Source organism: Lissotriton helveticus, chromosome 11 (genome assembly GCF_964261635.1).
Source record: "Lissotriton helveticus chromosome 11, aLisHel1.1, whole genome shotgun sequence".
NCBI lineage: Eukaryota > Metazoa > Chordata > Amphibia > Caudata > Salamandridae > Lissotriton > Lissotriton helveticus.
In genome coordinates, this window is record NC_136072.1 from 421635681 (window position 1) to 421657981 (window position 22301).

The following is a 22301-nucleotide window of genomic DNA, read 5'->3' on the forward strand; positions in this document are numbered from 1 at the left end:
CTGAGACTGTGGACCGGCTGAATGGAACACCAGGGGCAGAATCTCTTGCCTGACCCCTTGTTTGCCCCATGAGATCAATCTGACTCAACTTGTCTGACAATAACATGACAGACTATCCTCATTCCCTTTCCTATCCTAGCACCCTCGTCTTCTACACTCGCCCATCTCTGGACTCAATGACCTTCAGGGACTGCCTGATCTTCACACTATGCCGGCTGAACACGAATCACATGGCCGATTCCCGGTGGAGCTGCTCCGACAGCTATAGGGGAGATTGGCTCTGGCACACCGCTATGGCCGTCACCTACGCAACCGGACCTCGGACATATGTCTCGTCAATTTTCTCCGCTGCAGTCTCCTTCCTGTGATTTCCCAACTCTGCTTGGTCTTTTTTGGGTCTTTATTTTCTTGTTCGCTATTAACGCCTGTCTTGTCCTGCCTCCTGAATCTATGAACCTACCTCTGACCGTGGAGACCTAGCTTTTTGACCGATGCCCGGTGGAGCTACTTGATAGCTAAAGAGGAGATGGGCTGTGGACTACCCCCTCAGCCGTCACCTACCCAGCAGGTCTTTAGACAGAACTTACTTTGTCTCTCCGTTGTATTCTCCCTCCTACCCCTTTACTCCACCCCCCTTCTCCTTTACGCTCCATTTATCCCTACTCTTTAATTGTTTTCCCGGTGAGACCTACTTGTTTGGCTGATGCCCGGTGGAGCTACCCGATAGCTAAAAAGGAGATGGCCTGTGGACTTCCCCCTCGGCCGTCACCTACCCAGCCGGACTTTGGGCAGACTCTCCTTCGTCTCTCCATCCTATCTACATCCTACCCCTGTACCCCACCCCCTTACCCTTCTAAGCTCCATTTATTATATCTTCTACTCTCTTGAAATGTTTTTTCTACTAACTGATGTGAATCTATGACATAATATCGACAGACAGAATATAGACATACAAAAATATCGACACAAAAATATCGAAATCAAAAATATCGGAGTTCTATCTACATAAAGGTAAGTACAAAAATATCGAAAAAAATATATAGTAGTACAAAAATATCGAAGTTAAAAATATCGTTTTTTTAAATGTATTAATAATAATGTAAAAATAATTTAAAAATACATATAACTTAGCAAATTACAAATATAAACATTAAAACATATTAAAAAATGTATAACTAATACATACACATGTAAAATAAATTAAAAAACTGCATATAAATAAATATATATACTTACTCTACATATTTCAACAGTAGAAAAAGCGTTGGATAGCGTAGAGGTAAAAATTACTATTCCCACTCCAGAGAGTGCAACAATAGGGAAAGCGTTGGATAGCGTAGGGGTAAAAATTACTATTCACACTCCAGAGGGTGCAACAGTAGAGAAAGCGTTGGATAGCGTAGGGGTAAAAATTACTATTCCCACTCCAGAGAGTGCAACAGTAGGGAAGGCGTTGGATAGCGTAGGGGTAAAAATTACTATTCCCACTCCAGAGAGTGCAACAGTAGGGAAAGCGTTGGATTGCGTAGGGGTAAAAATTAATATTCCCACTCCAGAGAGTGCAACAGTAGGGAAAGCATTGGATAGCGTAGGGGTACAAATTACTATTCCCACTCCAGAGAGTACAACAGTAGGGAAAGCGTTGGATAGCGTAGGGGTAAAAAGTACTATTCCCACTCCAAAGGGTGCAACATTAGGGAAAGCGTTGGATAGCGTAGGGGTAAAAATTACTATTCCCACTCCAAAGGGTGCAACAGTAGGGAAAGCGTTGGATAGCATAGGGGTAAAAATTACTATTCCCACTCCAGAGGGTGCAACAGTAGGGAAAGCGTTGGATAGCGTAGGGGTAAAAATTACTATTCCCACTCCAGAGAGTGCAACAGTAGGGAAAGCGTTGGATAGCGTAGGGGTAAAAATTACTATTCCCACTCCAGAGAGTGCAACACTAGGGAAAGCGTTGGATAGCGTAGGGGTAAAAATTACTATTCCCACTCCAAAGGGTGCAACAGTAGGGAACGCGTTGGATAGCATAGGGGTAAAAATTACAATTCCCACTCCAAAGGGTGCAACAGTAGGGAAAGCGTTGGATAGCGTAGGGGTAAAAATGACTATTCCCACTCCAGAGGGTGCAACAGTAGGGAAAGCGTTGGATAGCGTAGGAGTTTAAATTACTATTCCCACTCCAGAGAGTGCAACAGTAGGGAAAGCGTTGGATAGCGTAGGGGTAACAATTATTATTCCCACTCCAGAGAGTGCAACAGTAGGGAAAGCGTTGGATAGCGTAGGGGTTTAAATTACTATTCCCACTCCAGAGGGTGCAACAGTAGGGAAAGCGTTGGATAGCGTAGGGGTTTAAATTACTATTCCCACTCCAGAGAGTGCAATAGTAGGGAAAGCGTTGGATAGCGTAGGGGTTTAAATTACTATTCCCACTCCAGAGGGTGCAACAGTAGGGAAAGCGTTGGATAGCATGGGGGTTAAAATTACTTCCCATTCTACTCCCCCTTTAACACACAACACACTACACATACAAAAAAACACAATTATTATAAATTTCAATTAATCAATTAATAACAATTAATATTACTAAATTGATGTAATTATGAATGAACTAATTAACACATATTAATTACTAATCAATTACCAATAAATACCAATAGATAAATACAATCTCTTTAATTAATTGCATTTAATTATATCACACCCCATCCCCCCATAAACACACAACCCACTACACATAAATAAATCACATCATTTAATCACGTAATAATTATTAATTACCAATTAATTATTAATTAACAATAACAAAAAATTAAATATATTAGCACATTAACTCTAATTAATTTAATTAAATAATTAATATTATTAAATTACCAATTAATTATTAATTAACAATAACAAAAAAGTAAATATATTAGCACATTAACTCTAATTAATTGTATTTACTAATTAATAATATTTAATTACCAATTAATTAATTAACAATAACAAACAATTATATATATTAAAACATTAACTCTAATTAATGTAATTACCTAATTAATATCAATTAATTACCAATTAATTATTAAATAAAAATATTTACAAAAATATATTAATTAATTAACAAGTCAAGTCAAGTCAAAATATGCTTTATTCGAGATTTCACTCATAAAAGCAAAATAAATGGAGGGTGAAGGTGTCATTGACAGAGGAAGAGAGGTGTTGAAAATAAATGTGGAACGGAAAGCCGATAAAACACGTTAGTAAAGGATGGGAAGAATTTAGAAGATCATAGTGAAATGTGAAATTTAATAAAGAGTTGTAAGGAAGTAGTGAATAGAGCGAAGAGAAAAACACTGATTTAGAAGGTCAGAGAAAGGACGAAAATAGAGTTTGAGATGAATTGACAAAATGGTAGAAAAGGATGTATGACATTACAACGCATGCTTTTACATCGCATGCCTTTACAACGCTGTTTTTACAACGCATGCCTTTACAACGCATAGTGCTTTTGGGCGCTGGATAGTGAATAGTTTAATTTACTATTCCAACTCCAGTCCCCGTGGATAGTAGGGAAGTAGGGAAGGTGTGCAACAGTAGGGAAAGCGTTGGATAGCGTAGGGGTTTAAATTACTATTCCCACTCCAGAGGGTTTAACAGTAGGGAAAGCGTTGGATAGCGCAGGGGTTTAAATTACTATTCCCAGTCCAGAGGGTGCAACGGTAGGGAAAGCGTTGGATAGTGTAGGGGTAAAAATTATTATTCCCACTCCAAAGGGTGCAACAGTAGGGAAAGCGTTGGATAGCGTAGGGGTAAAAATTACTATTCCCACTCCAGAGGGTGCAACAGTAGGGAAAGCGTTGGATAGCGTAGGAGTTTAAATTACTATTCCCACTCCAGAGAGTGCAACAGTAGGGAAAGCGTTGGATAGCGTAGGGGTAAAAATTATTATTCCCACTCCAGAGAGTGCAACAGTAGGGAAAGCGTTGGATAGCGTAGGGGTTTAAATTACTATTCCCACTCCAGAGGGTGCAACAGTAGGGAAAGGGTTGGATAGCGTAGGCGTTTAAATTACTATTCCCACTCCAGATGGTGCAACAGTAGGGAAAGCGTTGGATAGCGTAGGGGTTTAAATTACTATTCCGACTCCAGAGAGTGCAACAGTAGGGAAAGCGTTGGATAGCGTAGGGGTTTAAAACACACAACCCACTACACATAAATAAATCACATCACTTAATCACTTAATAATTATTAATTACCAATTAATTATTAATTAACAATAACAAAAAATTAAATATATTAGCACATTAACTCTAATTAATTTAATTAAATAATTAATATGATTTAATTACCAATTAATTATTAATTAACAATAACAAAAAAGTAAATATATTAGCACATTAACTCTAATTAATTTTATTTACTAATTAATATTATTTAATTACCAATTAATTAATTAACAATAACAAAATATTATATAAATATTAAAACATTAACTCTAATTAATGTAATTAATGTAATTACCTAATTAATATCAATTAGTTACCAATTAATTATTAAATAAAAATATTTACAAAAATATAATTAATTAACTAATTATTAATTATTTACCAATTAATTATTAATTAAAAATATTTACAAAAATATATTAATTAATTAATTATTATTAAATTACTTCCCACCCTATTCCCTATAAACCCACAACCCGCTCTGATACTAAAACGCAAAATGTAAACAAAATTACTAATTTTCAAACATACATTACAAAACATATTTAACAAACATATAAACAACATAATAAAATACATAACACTAAACAAAATTTCGATATTAGTCAATTTCGATATTAGTAACATACACACCTTAAAAAAACGATATTCTGTCTGTCGATATTTTGGACATCGATATTCTATACCATCGAAATTAAAACATCGATATTATTGTATATCGATATTTTAATTTCGATATTTTGTCTCACTATCACTGATGTAACCTGTAACTGATGTAATTTTGTAATTTCTTTGGAACCTTATGTAAAACGCTCTGATACCTCCGGGTCTAGCCAGCGCTATATAAAACTCTTAAAATAAAAATAGAGAAGCCAGAAAAGAGTGTGACTGAGACAGTGGAATAGCTGTAGTTGGGATGAAATGGTGCGTTCATAATGATTTTGCAGACCGGTACTATAAGAAATGCATACGTATGATAAGTGAGATGGTGGAATGGTTCACAGTAAAAGATGAAGGATGTAATAGAGTTATTTGATTGACAGGTTTGGAAATGGAGTCATGGAGTCACAGAGAAGAAGCAGGGGTTTTGTAAAAAGATATCACTGAATGAACCAAGAGTAGAGAAGGTAAAGGATAACCTAGTTCAGCGATTAACAACATTTTACAAATTAGTTGCTGCCCCGAAGGCTTACTGAGGTGAGGTTTGATATAAGAATATACAAACTGAGGCTTACTCAGTCCTACAACACCAGGTTCGTTCACCACCCTGGAACAAATAGAGATTTTCTGCCCAGGGTTTGACAGAACTATTAGTGTAAAAGCTCAAAGTTAGGACAAGAGAGAAAGAAAAAGCATATTGGTTAAAAAAAATCCTTAAGAAAGATAATGAAACACAACCCACTAAACTCAGATACATATCAATGATTGCAACAGAGTCAGATCGTAAAAATTGCACTAGTGTCAATGCAGTTTTGCAGCTCACTTTCAAAGATGTTTGGACCGTGAGCCTAGTGTAAAATGTTGTTTTGTGCACATGATCTTATAATTACAGTTTCAGTTTTTCTGTTTTTACTGATTTTTACACATAAATACAGACAGAAAACAATGTGTTTCCTGTCTGTATTTACTTTTTTTCACTTTATACTTTATTCGATAAAAACAAACTTTATCATAAAAGTACACAATTCTTTGCTAAAAGGGATATTAAAACTTTAAAAAAAAGTGAAATCTTTCCAAAAACAGCACAAAATTTTAAAAATAGATTAAATAAAGTCCTAAAGCAGGGAGCAGAGGACAGAGGATCAAACATATTCTGGTGAGTATATACTGTACACAATTTCCTGCCCCGTGCTCATTTTACAAGTCTTGAACGTATCTGCCAGGCCTTTCCCAAGAATTTGGCAACTCCGCAAAAAACCATCGTAGATGTTGTATCTGTTGTCAATATGCGGAGTGCCGTCACATGGTGCCTGACTCCCAGTTCTCTACATACTGGCTTTAACCACCTTCTCCTGGGTCCACTATATGCTCTACAGGCAAATAGGAAATGGGCTAAGGACTCATTAGGGTTTGAACAACCAGGGCAACTAAAATGATTAGACATAGATAATTTCCAATGCTTGGTAAAAGTGTTCAGGGGAAGTGTTCCATGTCTAAACTTTAGAAACAAAGTTCTGTCTCTAGGAACTTTAATGACATCGAGAAAGGATTCAAACTTCCTCACCGGCTTATGCTCTAAAAAACGGTCAGTTAACACTCCCCAGTTTGATTTCTCGAGCTCCCTGGCTTGAACCCATTCCCAATATATTTTTTTCATTGTATCTTTTGGGGGTGGTGCCTGGGACAACCATGTTTCACTTAGCCCCAGGTTGGTAGTCAGGTCCCTTAGATTGTCCAGCCACGGAATTCCTGACAACTTGTTCAGGGTGATAAGTTCGTCCAAGACTGCAGCGTAGTGTGCCAGTTCCAGTGACCTTCTCAAAAGTACCCAATAAAGAAGAGGTCGAAGGGTAACAATATCTTTAATTGCACGGCGGCCCATATCTTGCAGCAGTGGTTTCAAGGGGGTAGAGACTGGGAGACCCACCAAGTCTCTAAAGAACTTATTTTCAGTTTTAGTTAACTCTGTGATCTTATCAAAGCCCCAAAGTTCTGACCCATATGTTGTTGCTGCCAATGCTTTCCCTTCATAGATGGCAAGGACAGGTGCAATGGGCCTGCTTACCGAGGCTCGGTGTTCTCTGGAAATGGCTCCCGTGGTTCTTTTCACATTCAAATGCATTTTTGCTAAATGGGAGTCCCACTTCATTCTCCGGTTCACCCTTACTCCCAGATAATCAAATGCATCAACCTCCTCCAGTGAACATCCATTAAGCACAACATTAATCTTCCTTGGTCTCTTTGTTTCGGACAACACCATTAATTTTGTTTTTGTAGTGTTAATTGTCAACCCACGTTCCTCACAGAAGGCATCAAACTTGGTCGAAAGTTTTTGGAGACCAGAGGGTGTTTTTGACATGAGGAGGGTGTCGTCCGCAAAAAGGAGGGTCGGTATTTTTTCACCTGCCAGGGTGGGAGCATCCACAGGGTCCTCCCTCAAATGGCCTGCCACCCCATTTATAAAGAGGGAGAACAAGGTGGGATCCATCACGCAACCCTGGCGGACCCCCCTATTCACTGGTATTTTGTCAGTTAGTTGGCCCTCACTCCCCCAACGGATCCTTGCATATGTGCCATCATGCAGTCTTTTAACAAGCTCAAGGAGGTAGCGCGGGAAACCCATGTCCTGGAGTACCTGCCATAATTTAATACGAGGGACAAGGTCGAAGGCGGTATTTATTTTTAAAAGCAGAAAAAAACTGAATATGGTGCTTCTTGTGAGGGACTCTCCATGCTGTTTTTCATGAACTCCAGGCAACAGCTGAACAGATAGCATGGAGAGGTAAAAATCAGGATGAGATTTCCTTAACTACAGGCATATGTTAACATATATTTGTAGTATTATGTGAATATGTACCTGTGAATGTCGTTTATGTTATATGCGGCTGCTTACTCTGCTAAAACGTGACAGGCATCCATGCATGAGTGGACGTCCAAAAGGTAAAAACATGGAAATGTACCATTTTACAGGTCAATTTATTCCCAAAACCAGCTGCGGCTGGTGCAGGTAAGAGCGGTAGGGCCGTGGGTCAGGTGAGGGGGGGATTTCAAGAGATGACCACGAGGAAAAATTAAATAAATAATTAATTTTCCCTCGTCGTCGTCTCTCGAAATACCCCTCACCTGGCCCCACCACTCTTACCTGCAGCAGCCGCGGCTGCTCAAAATATAACATAAATATGGATAAATACCAAGATGACCAAAAAATAAATAATGATAAATGCAGATGGAATATAGATGGAATAGTTAAAAAAAGAAAAAACATAAAACCGGGAGCTGCACTTATAATGTTGGTAAATAATTGCACTTTCCTTGGTGAGGTGTACGTCATTCTGCCTACAGTCATAATTTGACCAATGCGAGCAGATGAGCTCTTTAACAAAATGTACAGGGCCTTTACAAGCTACTCATCTAAATCATTTGTGCAGGTTATTTTAAAATGTTGTGACATGCTATGGCGCAATATAACCTTTATTAGAACATTGAAATGCTGGTAGCTCCATTGAAAACAATGGAGTGTTCTGGGCTTATAATGACTGGTATAAGCCCGGAGCTTCAACATTCCAATGTTTCTCTGTGCACAGCTGTGGCTGTGAACAAAGGCTTCAGGGAGCCTGGGGGGATTTCAATCCCCTTGCGCTCCCTGAAGGTTTTGTTTTATTTGTTAGAACATTCTGCCCTCTAGTGGCAGAATGTTCTAATAGCCTTATAGCCCTTCGTAGCAGGGCGATACCGGCTGTTAAAGTCCTGCTGCCTTATTAAAGTACCTCTCCTTCGGCTCGGGCCTTTAACGCTGCATCGGGCCTTTAATAGCGGTATAGCCAAGGCTATAATAATACCTCTGTAGGTTTCAGCCTCATATACCTTTTATTTTAACAGAAAAGCTGAATATGTTTTTTTTCTCCCCCCTCAGATTAACCCTAAAGGACGGCAGAAAATCTTGTGAGGATCCCAATCTTGACTGGGTAAAGAAAGTAATGGCGCAAGTGGATAAACGAGAAAAACAGAAAAAAAGAAGGGGCTCTAAGAAACTCAGAAATAAATCCAAGAAAAATTAAATACCCCTGTATTCATTAGAAACAGGTGCATTGTGCTTGTGCTGTACTATTCTTTTCCAAAGCTGCTGTCCAAGTCGTTCTGAATTTTCCAATCCACATCACGCTGCTGAGTCAAAAAACCTGTAACAATGATACAGTGAGGTGTTAAATCATGACGCCATATTCGGGTGAAAAACTCCAAAAGTGGAAATCAAACAAAACATGATCTGATCATTGCTTGATTTACGCTGGTGGTTGGCACCTGCACCCGTTGGGGACTAGGACGTAATTTTCATCCTCAAGATTTGGTCCTGAGCAAGAAGAAGACAGAATAAAGGGAATGAAGGAAGAACGGAGAGACAGGACAGTAGTGATGAAGAGAAAAAAACAGGGATGAAGAAAAACTACCAAGAAGAGGCTGGGGGAGGAGGTTGGCTGAGAAAAGAAGCATAAGGGGAAACAAAAATTAGGAGGCATTTGTTTTTGGGCAATCCCGGAATATGGCAGCTCCTGAGGCATTTCCTGTGCAAATGTACCCACTTTTATTGATCCGATATCTACTAGTGCTCCTCAGTACCATGAGCTCTTGAAAAACCGAGCGGTGGTCTTGGAGTGGAACTCAGTACAGAGCAGGAGCTCAGTGTTAAAGCTTGTGATTCATTGGCTCAACCCATTGGTACAAAGTCCTGAAGAAGAAGCATGTAATTTAATCAGCCAGAGGACGATGCATTCTTGGTTTTGTTATTTTGTTTACATTAAAAAATCTTTATTTCACAAAGACGGTGTCATGGACTAATTCACAAATTCTAAACTAGTATGTATAAAACTGAAAAAATACTAACCCAAAAAAAAGTAACAAAAACATTGCTTGAACAGCATTCAGGATTGGAATCAAAACTTTAATTATTATTCACATATGGACATTCTGTTCTAATTTTTACTGTTCTGATGTTCCTAGCAGTTAACATGCTGAATCAAGAGGGATGATAGTAGTACATAAATACTACTGTGGTCAAAGACCTGTTTGGTAGGCTTGAGAAGCATTAAGAACATGGTGGTTACACATTTTTGATCAGGTTTTAATTCCGAAGGCTTTAGTCCAAGTGAAGGCTGATATTAGCAGGGTGTTATTTAGTGTTGTAACCTTTTCATGAGGAGTCCTTGAACGTGTCAAACTCGACTTGGAGTGGTGGACCTGTCGGGGTTACGTGAGCCCCAGTCCATGTCAGTAAGACTTCTGTTCAGTCGACTAACCCCATATCATCAGATTCATGGTAGCCCAGGTAAGATCACGATTCATGTCTCACGAGACAGGTATGAGAAGCTCATACATACCACTTTTTTCTCTTACATTATGGTCCTACAGGCCAGTATTTGTAGTAGGAAAATTAAACCTACAAACAACAGAGCAAAAAGAAAAACATGGATGAACTACACCCAGTGGACGTGTTGCCAGGGCCTAAGCTGGCGTGGGTTTGGCCAAGAGGTGATAGTTGGCATTTTCCACCACTTAGGATTACCAGACATGGGTATAACAGAAAGGAGTTTGGTGCCGTATTCCTGACTCACTGAAGGAGCATCTCCAGAAAGGAGTAGTCTCTCTCTGCCCTTACCCCTCCCACACAAGATATGCGACCTATGTGTGCGTTCTGCTCTAATACTTGTCCGCTGGTGGCTGCCCAGACAATGCCTTGTATTCTACACACACAAAAATAAAAAACAAGAAAACGAACATTCTAACTTTACAAAAAATCATAAATATAGTCACAATATTCCCACATTATAATCTAATAGAAATAAAAAAGTGCTAGTCTGTTAAAAAAAAGTAAGCACTCTTGGCCTCTGTTGTCAATCAACAGGCACAAAAAGCCTCATGACAAGTGGTCTTGTAATTGGTCATATATTTATCGCACCAGACATCAGTCTCTGCTCGGTCAGAATTCATCGGAGGTTTTGGGGAATAACATGCAGATTGTTTTGCTTACTACACTAAAATTGTTGTGGCAGATTTAAAGGACCCGTGCGTCACTTTTGTGACACCGTTGCGTCACTTTTGTGACGCAGCAGTGGCGTAAAAGTAGCAGCCCATTTACAACGTGACGCATCTAGGGAGATGCGTCACGTTGTAAAGCCCTGCGTCACATTGAACCTGCGCCAGGTATAATGTATGCATGGTAGGCGTTCCCATGCAAAAAGCCAGGTAGAACTGGCGTAGTGAAATTGACAGGATTTCACTCTACGCCTTCACTGTGTCAAAATCCCTAAGCCTGCTCAGACCAGGCGTAAGGATTGACGCAGGGCATTTTACATGGGATCTACCTATGTTTTCTAGCGCATTGCTAGAGTTGCATCACTTTTGTGACAAATTCCAACAATGCGTCACTTTTCCTCCAACAGATGCGTCAGAATTTCTGACGCATCTGTAATCCCTTGCACCATGGTGCACTGTATTGAAAATACAGCGCATCCATGGTGGCGCAAGGACATTTGGAGGTGACGCAAGGAAAAAAACGCCTCTATGTAGATACATCAGTTCCTTGTATATCTGCCCCTATGTACTTTGGGTAAATACCATACATTTTCCCCCGATAAATATCAATAAGTCACTAAATTAACCTGACTTCAACCCCTTGTTAGCTATGGCACAGAGCAGACAAGCTTAACTTGGGGCAATTTGTTAGTTATTTATGCAGTACCCAAACAGTATTAAAGTAAAAACACCAAACAATTAAAATCCCAAACTAAATTAGATAGAGTATATTTTATTAGAAAGAATGACACGAAAATAACAAAATTCCAATAAAGAGAATTAGATATTTGAATTTCTAAAGATTTAAGGGAAAATACCACCAAAAATCGTGACGTACCAATGATAGTTTGTAGAATAGTTTATAGAAGTGGTGTACAGGGACCTAGGAGCAATTTCAGGTATATTACGATGGAGTGTGAGTTAGATACACCAGTGAGGGTGGTTTGTACCATCAAAGATTTTACCTTTGGTCTTAGGGACTGATTACAACTTTGGGGGTGGGGCAGAGGGCCGCCACATCAGTGCCCCACTGTCACACCACCAAAGCCATCTGACGACTGCCCGTCAGATTAGGAGTTTTCACCTAGTCTGGCAGTCGGTGCTTTGGCGGTCCCAGGCGGTGAACCTCAGAAAGGCACCACATAGGGAATGCCAAAGCACGTTCCTGCACAGCATGGACTCTGCAGTCCATGCTGTGCAGGAACAGGGGGTGCATAGAGACAGTGGGCACACCATGTGACCCTCTGCATGCATCCCCAGGCCCTGAGGCAAAAGGGAGCCCTGCAGGGTCCCCTTAGTTTTGTCACAGCCACACTTTTCATGACAGGCTTACCGCCATGAAAACTGTGGCAATGAGGAAACTCATAATATGCTTGGTGGTCCGCAGCCGCACCGCCAGCATATTGCGGGCCTCAGACCACTGCAAGACTGCCAGGGATCATGGATCCTTGGCAGTAGCAGTGGTCCTATGGCTGTCCGACTGCCAAACTCATAATAGGGCAGTCGGACTTCCAGTGTGGTGACGCCAGGACTGCCACTGTGGCTAAGGCGGTCCATCAGACTGCGGTAGTCATAAACAGACCCTTAGTCTTTTTTATGGAATCAAAATCCTCCACTAGGGCAAGCCTGAAGCTGTATTTGACCAAGTTGCATTGAAAGCAGACACTTTTGCTGCGAGATCCAGCTGACCGCTAATGAGGTCATGAAAGTCCAAAAATGTCCCAAATTCCATTGCTTCAGGGTTTCTGGAGAACCTCCTCTGGGGAACTTCTAAAGTTACCAGAATATCAGAGGTAGCCCTTAGGGGCCAGGACTCACTCCCCTAGAGGCAAGCAGCGGGGTTCAATACAGGTCTAATTGGTGCTTGTCAGCTGGTCACTTCAGGAAAAAGGCCTCTTGCAGCTCGTTGTGTCCATGTAGCTACACAGAAGGTCAGCCAACTGACCCCTGGAGTTCACTTTTTTGTCCTGAGGACAAGAAAAAGAAGATCTAGTCCTTCAGGATTCCTCTAAATTTATAGCAAGCAGGGTCCAGTCCTCTTCTGATCTTTCACAGGCTCAGAAAGTGTTCCAAGGAGTGTTCCCTGGTGTGCCACATTTATAGTCTGCACTAGCCAGTGGGTAGGGGTAACTCATAGTTCCTGTTTGCCCTACTTCAATCAATCTCAGAGTGCACCTTACTCCAAAAATCCAAGATGAGGGAAGCTTTTCCTTGCTTGTGTAGAGCCCTTGGTCGACCTGGGTCTTTTTGGGGAAATAAGCAGTCCCCTCCTGTGTCCATTCCAAACTGGTTCTGTGGGTAGTTTCCCTTGCACTGGATTCAGAGCCAGACTGCCTACTGTGATTTTGGAGACCTTTGTCCCTCCCAACTTAATAAACTTCCTGGGTCCACACATCTGCAAGGCTGCTGCTCTACTGTTCATTAAAAACAAAATTCCAGTGTTTGTGTCCATTTACAGGAAGTTGCCTAGGTGATAGTGCCAAAGTCACGTTGCATATTAAGGTGAGGGTCGCAAAACGCTAGTGTGCAATGTGTGCCCACTATCTGCAACCTGCCCATTCATTCATCAGGCCCACAACTCTCACTGTACGTAGCCCCATATTCTCCAACGGAGTGTCAGTCATTCCTCATATCACCTCCCCCCTCCTCTGCAATTCTATATGAGGACTTCTATCTAAAAATATGTTAAGCTTAATTACATCAACCTATATGACATCTGATGCAAAAAAAAAAAAAATATACAGTGATGGATTTGAAATGCCCTGATTCTCTATTTCACAAGCTCAAATCTAGCACCATAACTTCTTATGCTTGTTTCCTGGTCATTCAAATTATGGGATGTCAGGCCACAAAAGTACATCATCAGCTCAAAATGAGTAATGTCTTATCCTCATCAGCTCAAGATAGAAAATAACCACCTAGAAGACAGATGGGCCATATTATCAAGAAAGGGCGATACATTATCGCCGCTTTTATCGGCAGGAAACTGCCGCTAAAGCGGCGATAATGGGCTTGATAATATGCCCTTGTGAATTCCCATAGAAGCCCAGGTTCTGGTGTTAACCTGGGCTTCTATGGGAATTCAGAAGGGCATATTATCAAGCCCATTATCGCAGCTTTAGCTGCAGTTTCCTGCCGATAAAAGCGACGATAATGTATTGCCCTTTCTTGATAATATGACCCGATATTTTTTCGGAAAGTGCCATGCAAAATAAAGGTGTCAATCACCTTCCATACTAACAAGACCATGATTACTGATAACCCTCAGTGCAAAGGACAAACTTAGCAACCTTCTCATTGGTCTCTCATAACACTTTTACCAAGTCCTGATACAAGTTCAAAAGTTTACTACCAGTTCTATGTTTGACCTTCGCAGCTGCTCCTACCATTACAGACATTAAACAGTTTCAATAACAGTGTACAATAAACTCGTCTTTAAGATCTTCAACCCCGTCATTAAATCGGTTCAAGGTCCTGCATATATACTTAAGTGGGGCATCTTTCTTTACATGTCAGCTACCTTCTTGCTGCTCTTTCTGGGAACAGGCAGCCCCTCAACTGGTGATTTGTGACTTACGCGAGGACCTTCAGAGGGATCCTCAAAAATCAACTCATCTAACTCTATGGTTTCTCCCACCACATTTACCCTCTTTGCTGATATTACTTGGGCAAAGTATATTATGAAAATGTAGCAGCTGTGATGCAACTGGTATATCATCTCACACTGTCTCAGTGTCAAGTCCCTGATATTCAATGTATTGACCAAATGCCAAAAGAAGCCATTTGTATTGTATTGATATGTATTATGCATACATGTAGTGGTACATCTTATAAATACAATCTTCAAACAGACAACAAGAATAACAGAAAAAAGCACACCTTGTGTAAAATGGCAGATACTAAAAGGCATATGGTCCACCCCAGCGAGAGTCTTCGCCTCGTTGTACCGACGGAGAGAGCGGGGCCTCATTTAATGACACTCGAGCTGGATTCGAGCGAGGTGAGGTCCGGACCTGGACAAGTAGTGATTTCATCAAGCATCATGCTTGTCTCAAGGATTTGGAAGTTGTTGAAACAGGATATACACTGTATCAATCAGGAGCAGCTTCCAACTCACAGCTGTCGCCACATAGAGGGTATACATGCAGCTGCTCCGCCCTGACTGAGATAGAGGGTATCAATCAGGAGCGGCTTCCAACTCACAGCTGTCGCCACATAGAGGGTATACATGAGGCTGCTCCGCCCTGACTGAGATAGAGGGTATCTTAGTTTTTAACAAAATATAGACACTATATCACATGCACCTCACTTGTTTTATCTAGTTTTGGTCCTGAAGAAGCGCGACTGACCCTTTGTGGGCGAGATAAGCGCGAAACATGTCGACTTATGACCTTTGACACACAGGCATAAGGTGCTTTCGGGGCAATGTTTTATACAGCAGTTTTTCTAAACTGCGAAGGGTACAACATTTACATTGTTGCTGCATGTTGACTCCTTTCTCTTTTTTAACACATTTAATTATTTGCATGTACACTTTCTTCTTTTTTACCCTCAGTGTACCCACTACCCCGCACCCCCACATGCACCATCCGGCAGTCCTTTAAAAGATCTCCGATAAAGTGACCCCTTCGGGGGGCCCGTAGGGAATTGCAGCGCCGGCCCTACGAGGAGCAACTGCCCAATGATGAAGCATGACACTCCTTGGGGTGTGTGAGGGTATTAGAGGACAAAGATTGTCTTTTCACCTTTTGTGGGCTCTCTTTACCTAAGGCTTTCCTTTCTTTATTCATATTTCCTTTTCTTATTAAATACATGGGTGACTATTTGCACCTCAGAGCATGGGTGACTTTTTGCACCCTGCGTTAGGAACAGTGTCCTTTTTTGTGAATAAAATTTGATGTTTTAGGAGCATGGACACTGGACCTTCATTGGCTCCTAGGTCCCCCCTTCTTTTTGTGTGTGTGACACAACTTATTATGTCATTAATTACTCTCTCTGTTCTCGCATTCTTTTTTCTGTTTCTCTTTCTTTGTTTCTCCACTCTCTTTCCCTTTCTTGATTTTTACTCCCTGCATCACTTTCTCACACTTTCCTCTGTCCTTGACTTTTTTTATTCGTTTCTCACCCCATGCCACTCTCATAACTTTACAAAACAGATACCAAAATGCACCCATCCTTCCTATGACTATCTCAAATGTTCATACTTCCCTACTCTTACCCATCTCTCCTGCTCTATCATTCTCCTACTGACTACCTACACCTGGCTGCAGACTATCCTTTTTTCAGAACACAACAACACACCTTTATCATACACAACACAACATACTTTAGCTTTCCTTGGAGTCTCATATCAACATACAACACTATTATACACTTCCACGCCAGGTTATTGCACACCACACTGCACTAAGGCATAGATGCATCAAGCGATATTGCGATCGCAATCGCTGCGAAACAGCGATTGCGACTGCAATTCCCACTTCCGCAATGCCTTAAGTACAAAAGCAGAAAATAGCGAAATCGCAAAACAAAGAATCGCAAAATCATTTGGAAACCTCCATTGCGATTCCTTAACAGCGATTACCCACACAATTAGCTAAATCAATAGCGAATTCGCAACTGAATAGCGAATTCGCTAATAAATCCTATTCCCATTCATCAACACTCGCAAATAGCGAAAATACCATAAACCGCTAATTACGAGTCGCAATTTAAGGAGAAGCCAAACCAGGTGCTTACCATGAAGACCAATTGGGGAAAAAAAAATTGGCAAACAAGAAACAGGTGTAGGGTAAATCAAACACACTTAAGGAGACTCAGTAGGAGCATGAGGAAAGTCACAATGGCAGGTCTCTACATCATGGCAAGGCGGCTGAGGCTCCAGGCTGTAGCCCAGAACCGACGCAGGATCCAGGAGCGCATCTTCCGGCTGCGGATTACACTCCTGGGACAGACTGAAGAGGAGATCTACTCCAAATACAGGCTCAATGGGGCAATGATTAAGAAGCTCATCAGAGACCTTGACCCCCTGATGCAGCACCCAACACGGCGGACCAATGCCGTGCCCACCCATGTCCAGGTCCCGTGCTGCCTGCACCTCCTGGTCTCCGGCAGTTTCCAGGGGATAGTCGCATATGCAGGGGGCATATCCCAGAGTACACTGTTACAGTGCCTACAGAGTTTTCTCGACGCCATGCTGAGCAGGATAAATCACTACATCACCTTCCCAACAACCCAAGAGGACGTAATGCAAACAAAACTAGACTTCTACAACTCCGCCCATTTCCCCCATGTAATTGGCTGCATCAACTGCACCCACATTCACATCTGTTCACCCGCAGAGACCGAATACATGTACCGGAACTGCAAGTCCTACCACTCCCTCAACATTAAGATGGTCTGCAATGCGAAGACCATCATTATAGACATTGTGGCACAATACCCGGGGAGCACGCATGATTCGTTTATCTTCCGGCACAGCGGCATACACACCCGCTTGGCTAGGGATGAATTTGGCGAGGGACATCTCCTAGGTAAGTACACATGCCCACATACAGTATGTTAAGACCATGTTGCCGCTCATAACAGGCACTGACCCTCTGCTCCTCCATTCAGGTGACAGCGCCTACGGGCTCCGTGAATACCTCCTCACCCCATTCTTCAACCCTGCAACACTACAGGAACGTCGGTAGAATGCGGAGCATATACACACCAGAAATGTGATAGAGCGGACATTTGGCATGTTAAAGAGTCGATTCCGCATCCTCCACAAGACTGGCGGGGCCCTCAAATACCGGCCTGAGATCTGCTGCCGCATCGTGGCCGTCTGTGCCATACTTCACAATATTGCCACCAAGCAGAGGATACCTGTGGAGGTGTCTGGTAGTGAGTCGGAGGGGGACAACCTGCCACCTGCACATGTGTATCATGCACACAGGGAGAATCCTGCTGAAGGTCACAGGCGCCGCGCCAACATCACACAGAACTATTTCTAGTGCACCCATACCCCTCAGACAACACTGCACTCATGCAAGCCACATGAATGATTGACATGAGGAAGATTTGTTTTCAAAAGAAAGCTTTTGTTTAATTCACAAGCTCGCAATGTACTTTTATCAGCAAACAATAATGCAACTGTATTCAGACATACAGGCTCATGTAACCTGAGCAGGCGTGCATGGTAACCTCACCACGGCACTGCCGGAAATATCGAGTAACTAGCGCCTCCTACTGGACGCACCCTGTCGCCTCTCACTCTCCCCGTTGGCTTGGTTTTGTCGTGATGCAGTGTTGGGCCGGGAACTGCGCCGCCTTTCTGATTGCACCGGCACAGACAGGCTGCTGAGGCTAGATGTCCCTTCGCTGGCATCATCGCCCCCCCCCCTTGCATTGCCAAGGTCGGCCGCCTGTTGGTTCTCAACAGCGGTGGTGACCTGCTCCAGGGCCCTTGCAACGTCAGCACAGCATTGGACCATCTGGATCTGCATGGCCAATGTTCTGGCGAAACCTGGGAAGTGGCGTTCCCAATCAGGTGGTTTGAACGTGTGTAGGCTGATAGCCGTGTCAGCAGCTACCTGTGGCGTCTGTGGGTGATGTCCTGCAGCGCCAACATCAGCTGGTTGCTCTCCTTCACCGCTGTGGTTAGTTCCTGCACACTCTCAGTGAGGAGACTAATGTTGTGTGCAGTTTTATATAGCCGCAGCTGCATTGCTGCCATGTGCTGCGCCTGTTTACGGTGCACAGCATGCATCTGAGCCTCAATGCCCAGGCCCAAGTTGTGTGCCTGTTGCTCCATATCTGCTGTGGTGGGCACAGAGCGCTGCTGCCTCAACCTGCTGCTGGGCGTCGTGTCTGCCTCCTGGGTGGGGGTGGGATCTGCTCCACTGCCATGCGTGCAGAGTGGTAAGGTCGTGCTCCACTTGTAGCTGCAGGGGTGTCCCTGTGTCTTGGTGCAGTTGCAGGTCCAGGTGCTGGTCCAGGTGCTGGTCCAGGTGCTGGTCCAGGTACTGGTCCAGGTGCTGGTGCTGGCTGGCTCTCTCCCTCCGTCTCATCAGGTGTCTCCGCAATGTGGAGTATCTCACTGTCAGGCGTGTCATCATCTGCCGCACCTGTGATGTGGATGATTAAAGATATGATTCAGGCACCTGGGATGTAGCAACATGCATGCAGGCTCGCTATTGCTTGATATCTGCATTCCCTGACTGGCTTTAGGGGTCTGTTTTACTTGACTATTCTTACTTTGTGTGGCTATCAGGGCACATTGACACACTACAGGTCCTACAATGCATTTGGGTGTTTGGGAGGAGCAGGGATTGGATTACTGGGGTTACAAATATGGCTTGCACTGCGGGCATGGGCATTGTTAGGGTACGGGGTCGCAGTAGCATGGCTCTTACCTTGAGATTGGTGTGTGGCGCGGGAGGTGTCCAGTTGAGTGACGCCCACGCAGGCTGCAGGATTGAGGGTGTCCTCCACTAGGTCCTCCATGGGAGTGTTCTCAGGTACTGTGGGGTGTCCTCCTCCCGTAGCCAGTCTCTCCCCCAGTCTCTCCGCAATGCGCTCCTTGGCACGGCCTCTGAGGTTGTACCACCTCTTTTTTAGGTCATCGATGGACCGGTGCATGACTCCCACCGCGTTCACCTTAGCCTTGATGCGCAACCAGATGCGCCTCTTGGTAGCTTCTGGCACCTTCTGGGACAGCTTCCCAAACAGTTGGTCATGGTCCCTGCTGACTCCTTCTATCAGGTACTCCAGTTCTTTTTCACTGAATTGTATTTTGCGCTGCCTGGGTTTTTCACTTGTCCTGCAGCTTCCTGAGACATTGTGGTATTTATTTCTGTCCTGTATTGGAAATGCAGGTTGTGTCTCTTGGAGCTCAGTGCTCTGCCTCCTCCTGTATCCAGCTCTGTTATACAAATGATGCATGGAGCAGGCTACTTCCTGGCAGTGATGTCATCATTGTGCTTGAGATGCGACTTCACGTTTTTGCGATCTCGCAATCTGCGAGATCGCTAATTGCGATTTCGGTAATTGCGAAATCGCAATTTGGGGGTTGGAAACAGCCGAATCTGCGAATTTGTGGCGATTTTAGCGGATTCGTATTTGGCGATTGCGGGCGGTTGCGATTAGCAGATATTTACCGATTTTGGTGAGTGGGTGCTTGATGCATCTGGGGGTAAATTTTCAGCACTAAAATAAAACATACCAACAATCAAAAACCAGTATCTCAACATCACACCACCAATACAAAACATACACGTCACCGTACACTAGTTCCTCAACATCACCTAACCACATTTACACATCAAAAACAACCCACACAAGGCCTACTACTCTCCTCTAAGCTGACTCCATGTCATCTTACACAGTCACACTATTGCAGGACAACTCACAACTAGGCCTGGGCGAAATTTTAATGAATCCAGTGTAATTTTCGCAATTTTGTTATGCATGTTACATGAAATTCATGAAATTACGCCATTATGCTATTTTGCGTAAATGCACACCATTTACTGTAAACGTTTACTGTGAATGTGTCATTCAGAATAAAAACGCAAAGTACAACAGAACGTGAGTGGCTGTTGTTTGCTGTGATTTCGTCTTTTTTTTTAACTTTTATGATTGCAAAATGCAGCCTTGTTTTAAAAATGTAGCCTGTAATCCATTTAACTGTAAATCATAGTGTGAAATGGCAGATTGGCATTTCACGTATTTACACATAATTTTACGTAAATTTACCAAAGTTTTTCGTATTAAATGAAAGCACATTACATGTGATTCGCTCACCCCCTACTCACAACATATAACTAACCGGACTCAACAGATAACTAACCAGATTAAAAAAAACTGCTTCAGCATGAAATCATCCTATTGGGGAGCAGCAACTAATCTACAAACTCACTCCCCACAATGATGTAAACTGCCCCCAACCTTTGCTCCTTATTAAAGGCCATGTACCCCATCTTTTCAATCACTATACAGACTGACCCCACTTCCTGCATTCTTCCCTTTTGAATAACTCTCCTTTAAATAAACTACCAACCAAGTTATGGGCTTTGAACACTGTATCAAGAAGTTTTATTCCAAGAGCAAAAACATCTACTCAAAACCCCACTATATGGCTATCACTCCAGGCACATGTATACATTAGAAGAATACAACAAAATCAACCATAAAAAGGGTTCAAGACACAAACTCCCACCACAACCCACCAAATTGAAACAACGGACTACAGGCACAACATTCACATGGATTAGGTTGGATGGTTGCACAAATCACCCCATTATCGTACATCTTCATAAGGATAAACCGGTAATCGTCGTTTACAACACGGGGTTTACAACGCACGACCTTTACCAGGCTGCCATTACAACGCAAGTCGTTACTACGACTTGTGCTGGATGGCGCTGTTGGTTAAGGAATATTGTAATTTTATATTCCAACACTTTCCCTAATGTTACGTGGACTGGTGTTGGAATATAAAATTAAAAAAATTCCACAATCCGCGCCCTCCAACGTAAGTCGTTGTAAAATCCGCGATGTAAAGTACTGCGATCAAAATGATCGCGTTGTACTATCATACATCCAGATAAACCATGCCCTACAAATCACCCACCCACATCAATCTGTGATACTGTTTGAAGCAGCTAGGCTGTGTGAAATACAACGGTAGACCATGGTCTATACAAAGTTCCAAGTTACTACATCATTGGTGAACACTGTGCTTTACAGATAACGAGAAACATTGGATATAGAGGTTGGATTTAATATAGCCTTACAGCCCGCCGTAGCGGGCTATACCGGCTGTTAAAGGCCCGCTGCAGCGTTAAAGGCCCGAGCCGAGGTGAGGCTCTTTTACAAAGCAGAGGGACTTTAAAAACTGGTATAGCCCTGCTATGAAGGGCTATAAGGCTATTAGAACATTCTGCCACTAGAGGGCAGAATGTTCTAATAAATAAAACAAAGCCTTCAGGGAGGGCAAGGGGATTGAAATGCCCTCAGGCTCCCTGAAGCCGTTGTTCACAGCCAGAGCTGTGAACAACGAAACATTAGATTGTTGGAGCTCCGGGCGTATACCAGCCATTATAAGCCAGGAGCACTCCATTGTTTTCAATGGAGCTACTGACATTCCAATGTTCTAATGACAGTTCACTGGTGATGAAGCCCACTGATACAAAGGTGGTCTGTAGGCAGAAGAATTACAGACTCCAGATGGGTTCAGGTAAGCTTTATTCACCCTTCTCCACTGCTCCGCTCCACTGTCACAGCCTAGGTGCCTCAGAAGCATAACTCAGAATTCTAAAACACCCTCCAGAACCCACAGAAGGAACCTTCCACTTTACAAGGGAAAAGAGGGGGAGGAGG

General features: G+C 42.7%; 1 protein-coding gene across 2 annotated transcripts in view; it reads left to right on the forward strand.

The window, feature by feature from the left end:
* The window catches only part of LOC144792801 (lymphotactin-like), a 32148-nt gene extending 22462 nt beyond the window's left edge, over positions 1–9686 (forward strand). For both annotated transcript variants that reach the window (XM_078668001.1, XM_078668000.1), the window contains exon 3: positions 8785–9686. In XM_078668001.1, the coding sequence (XP_078524127.1) occupies positions 8785–8929 (145 nt within the window). In that variant the 3' untranslated portion in view covers positions 8930–9686. The remainder of the gene's footprint in view (positions 1–8784) is intronic.
* Positions 9687–22301: the final 12615 nt, after the last annotated feature.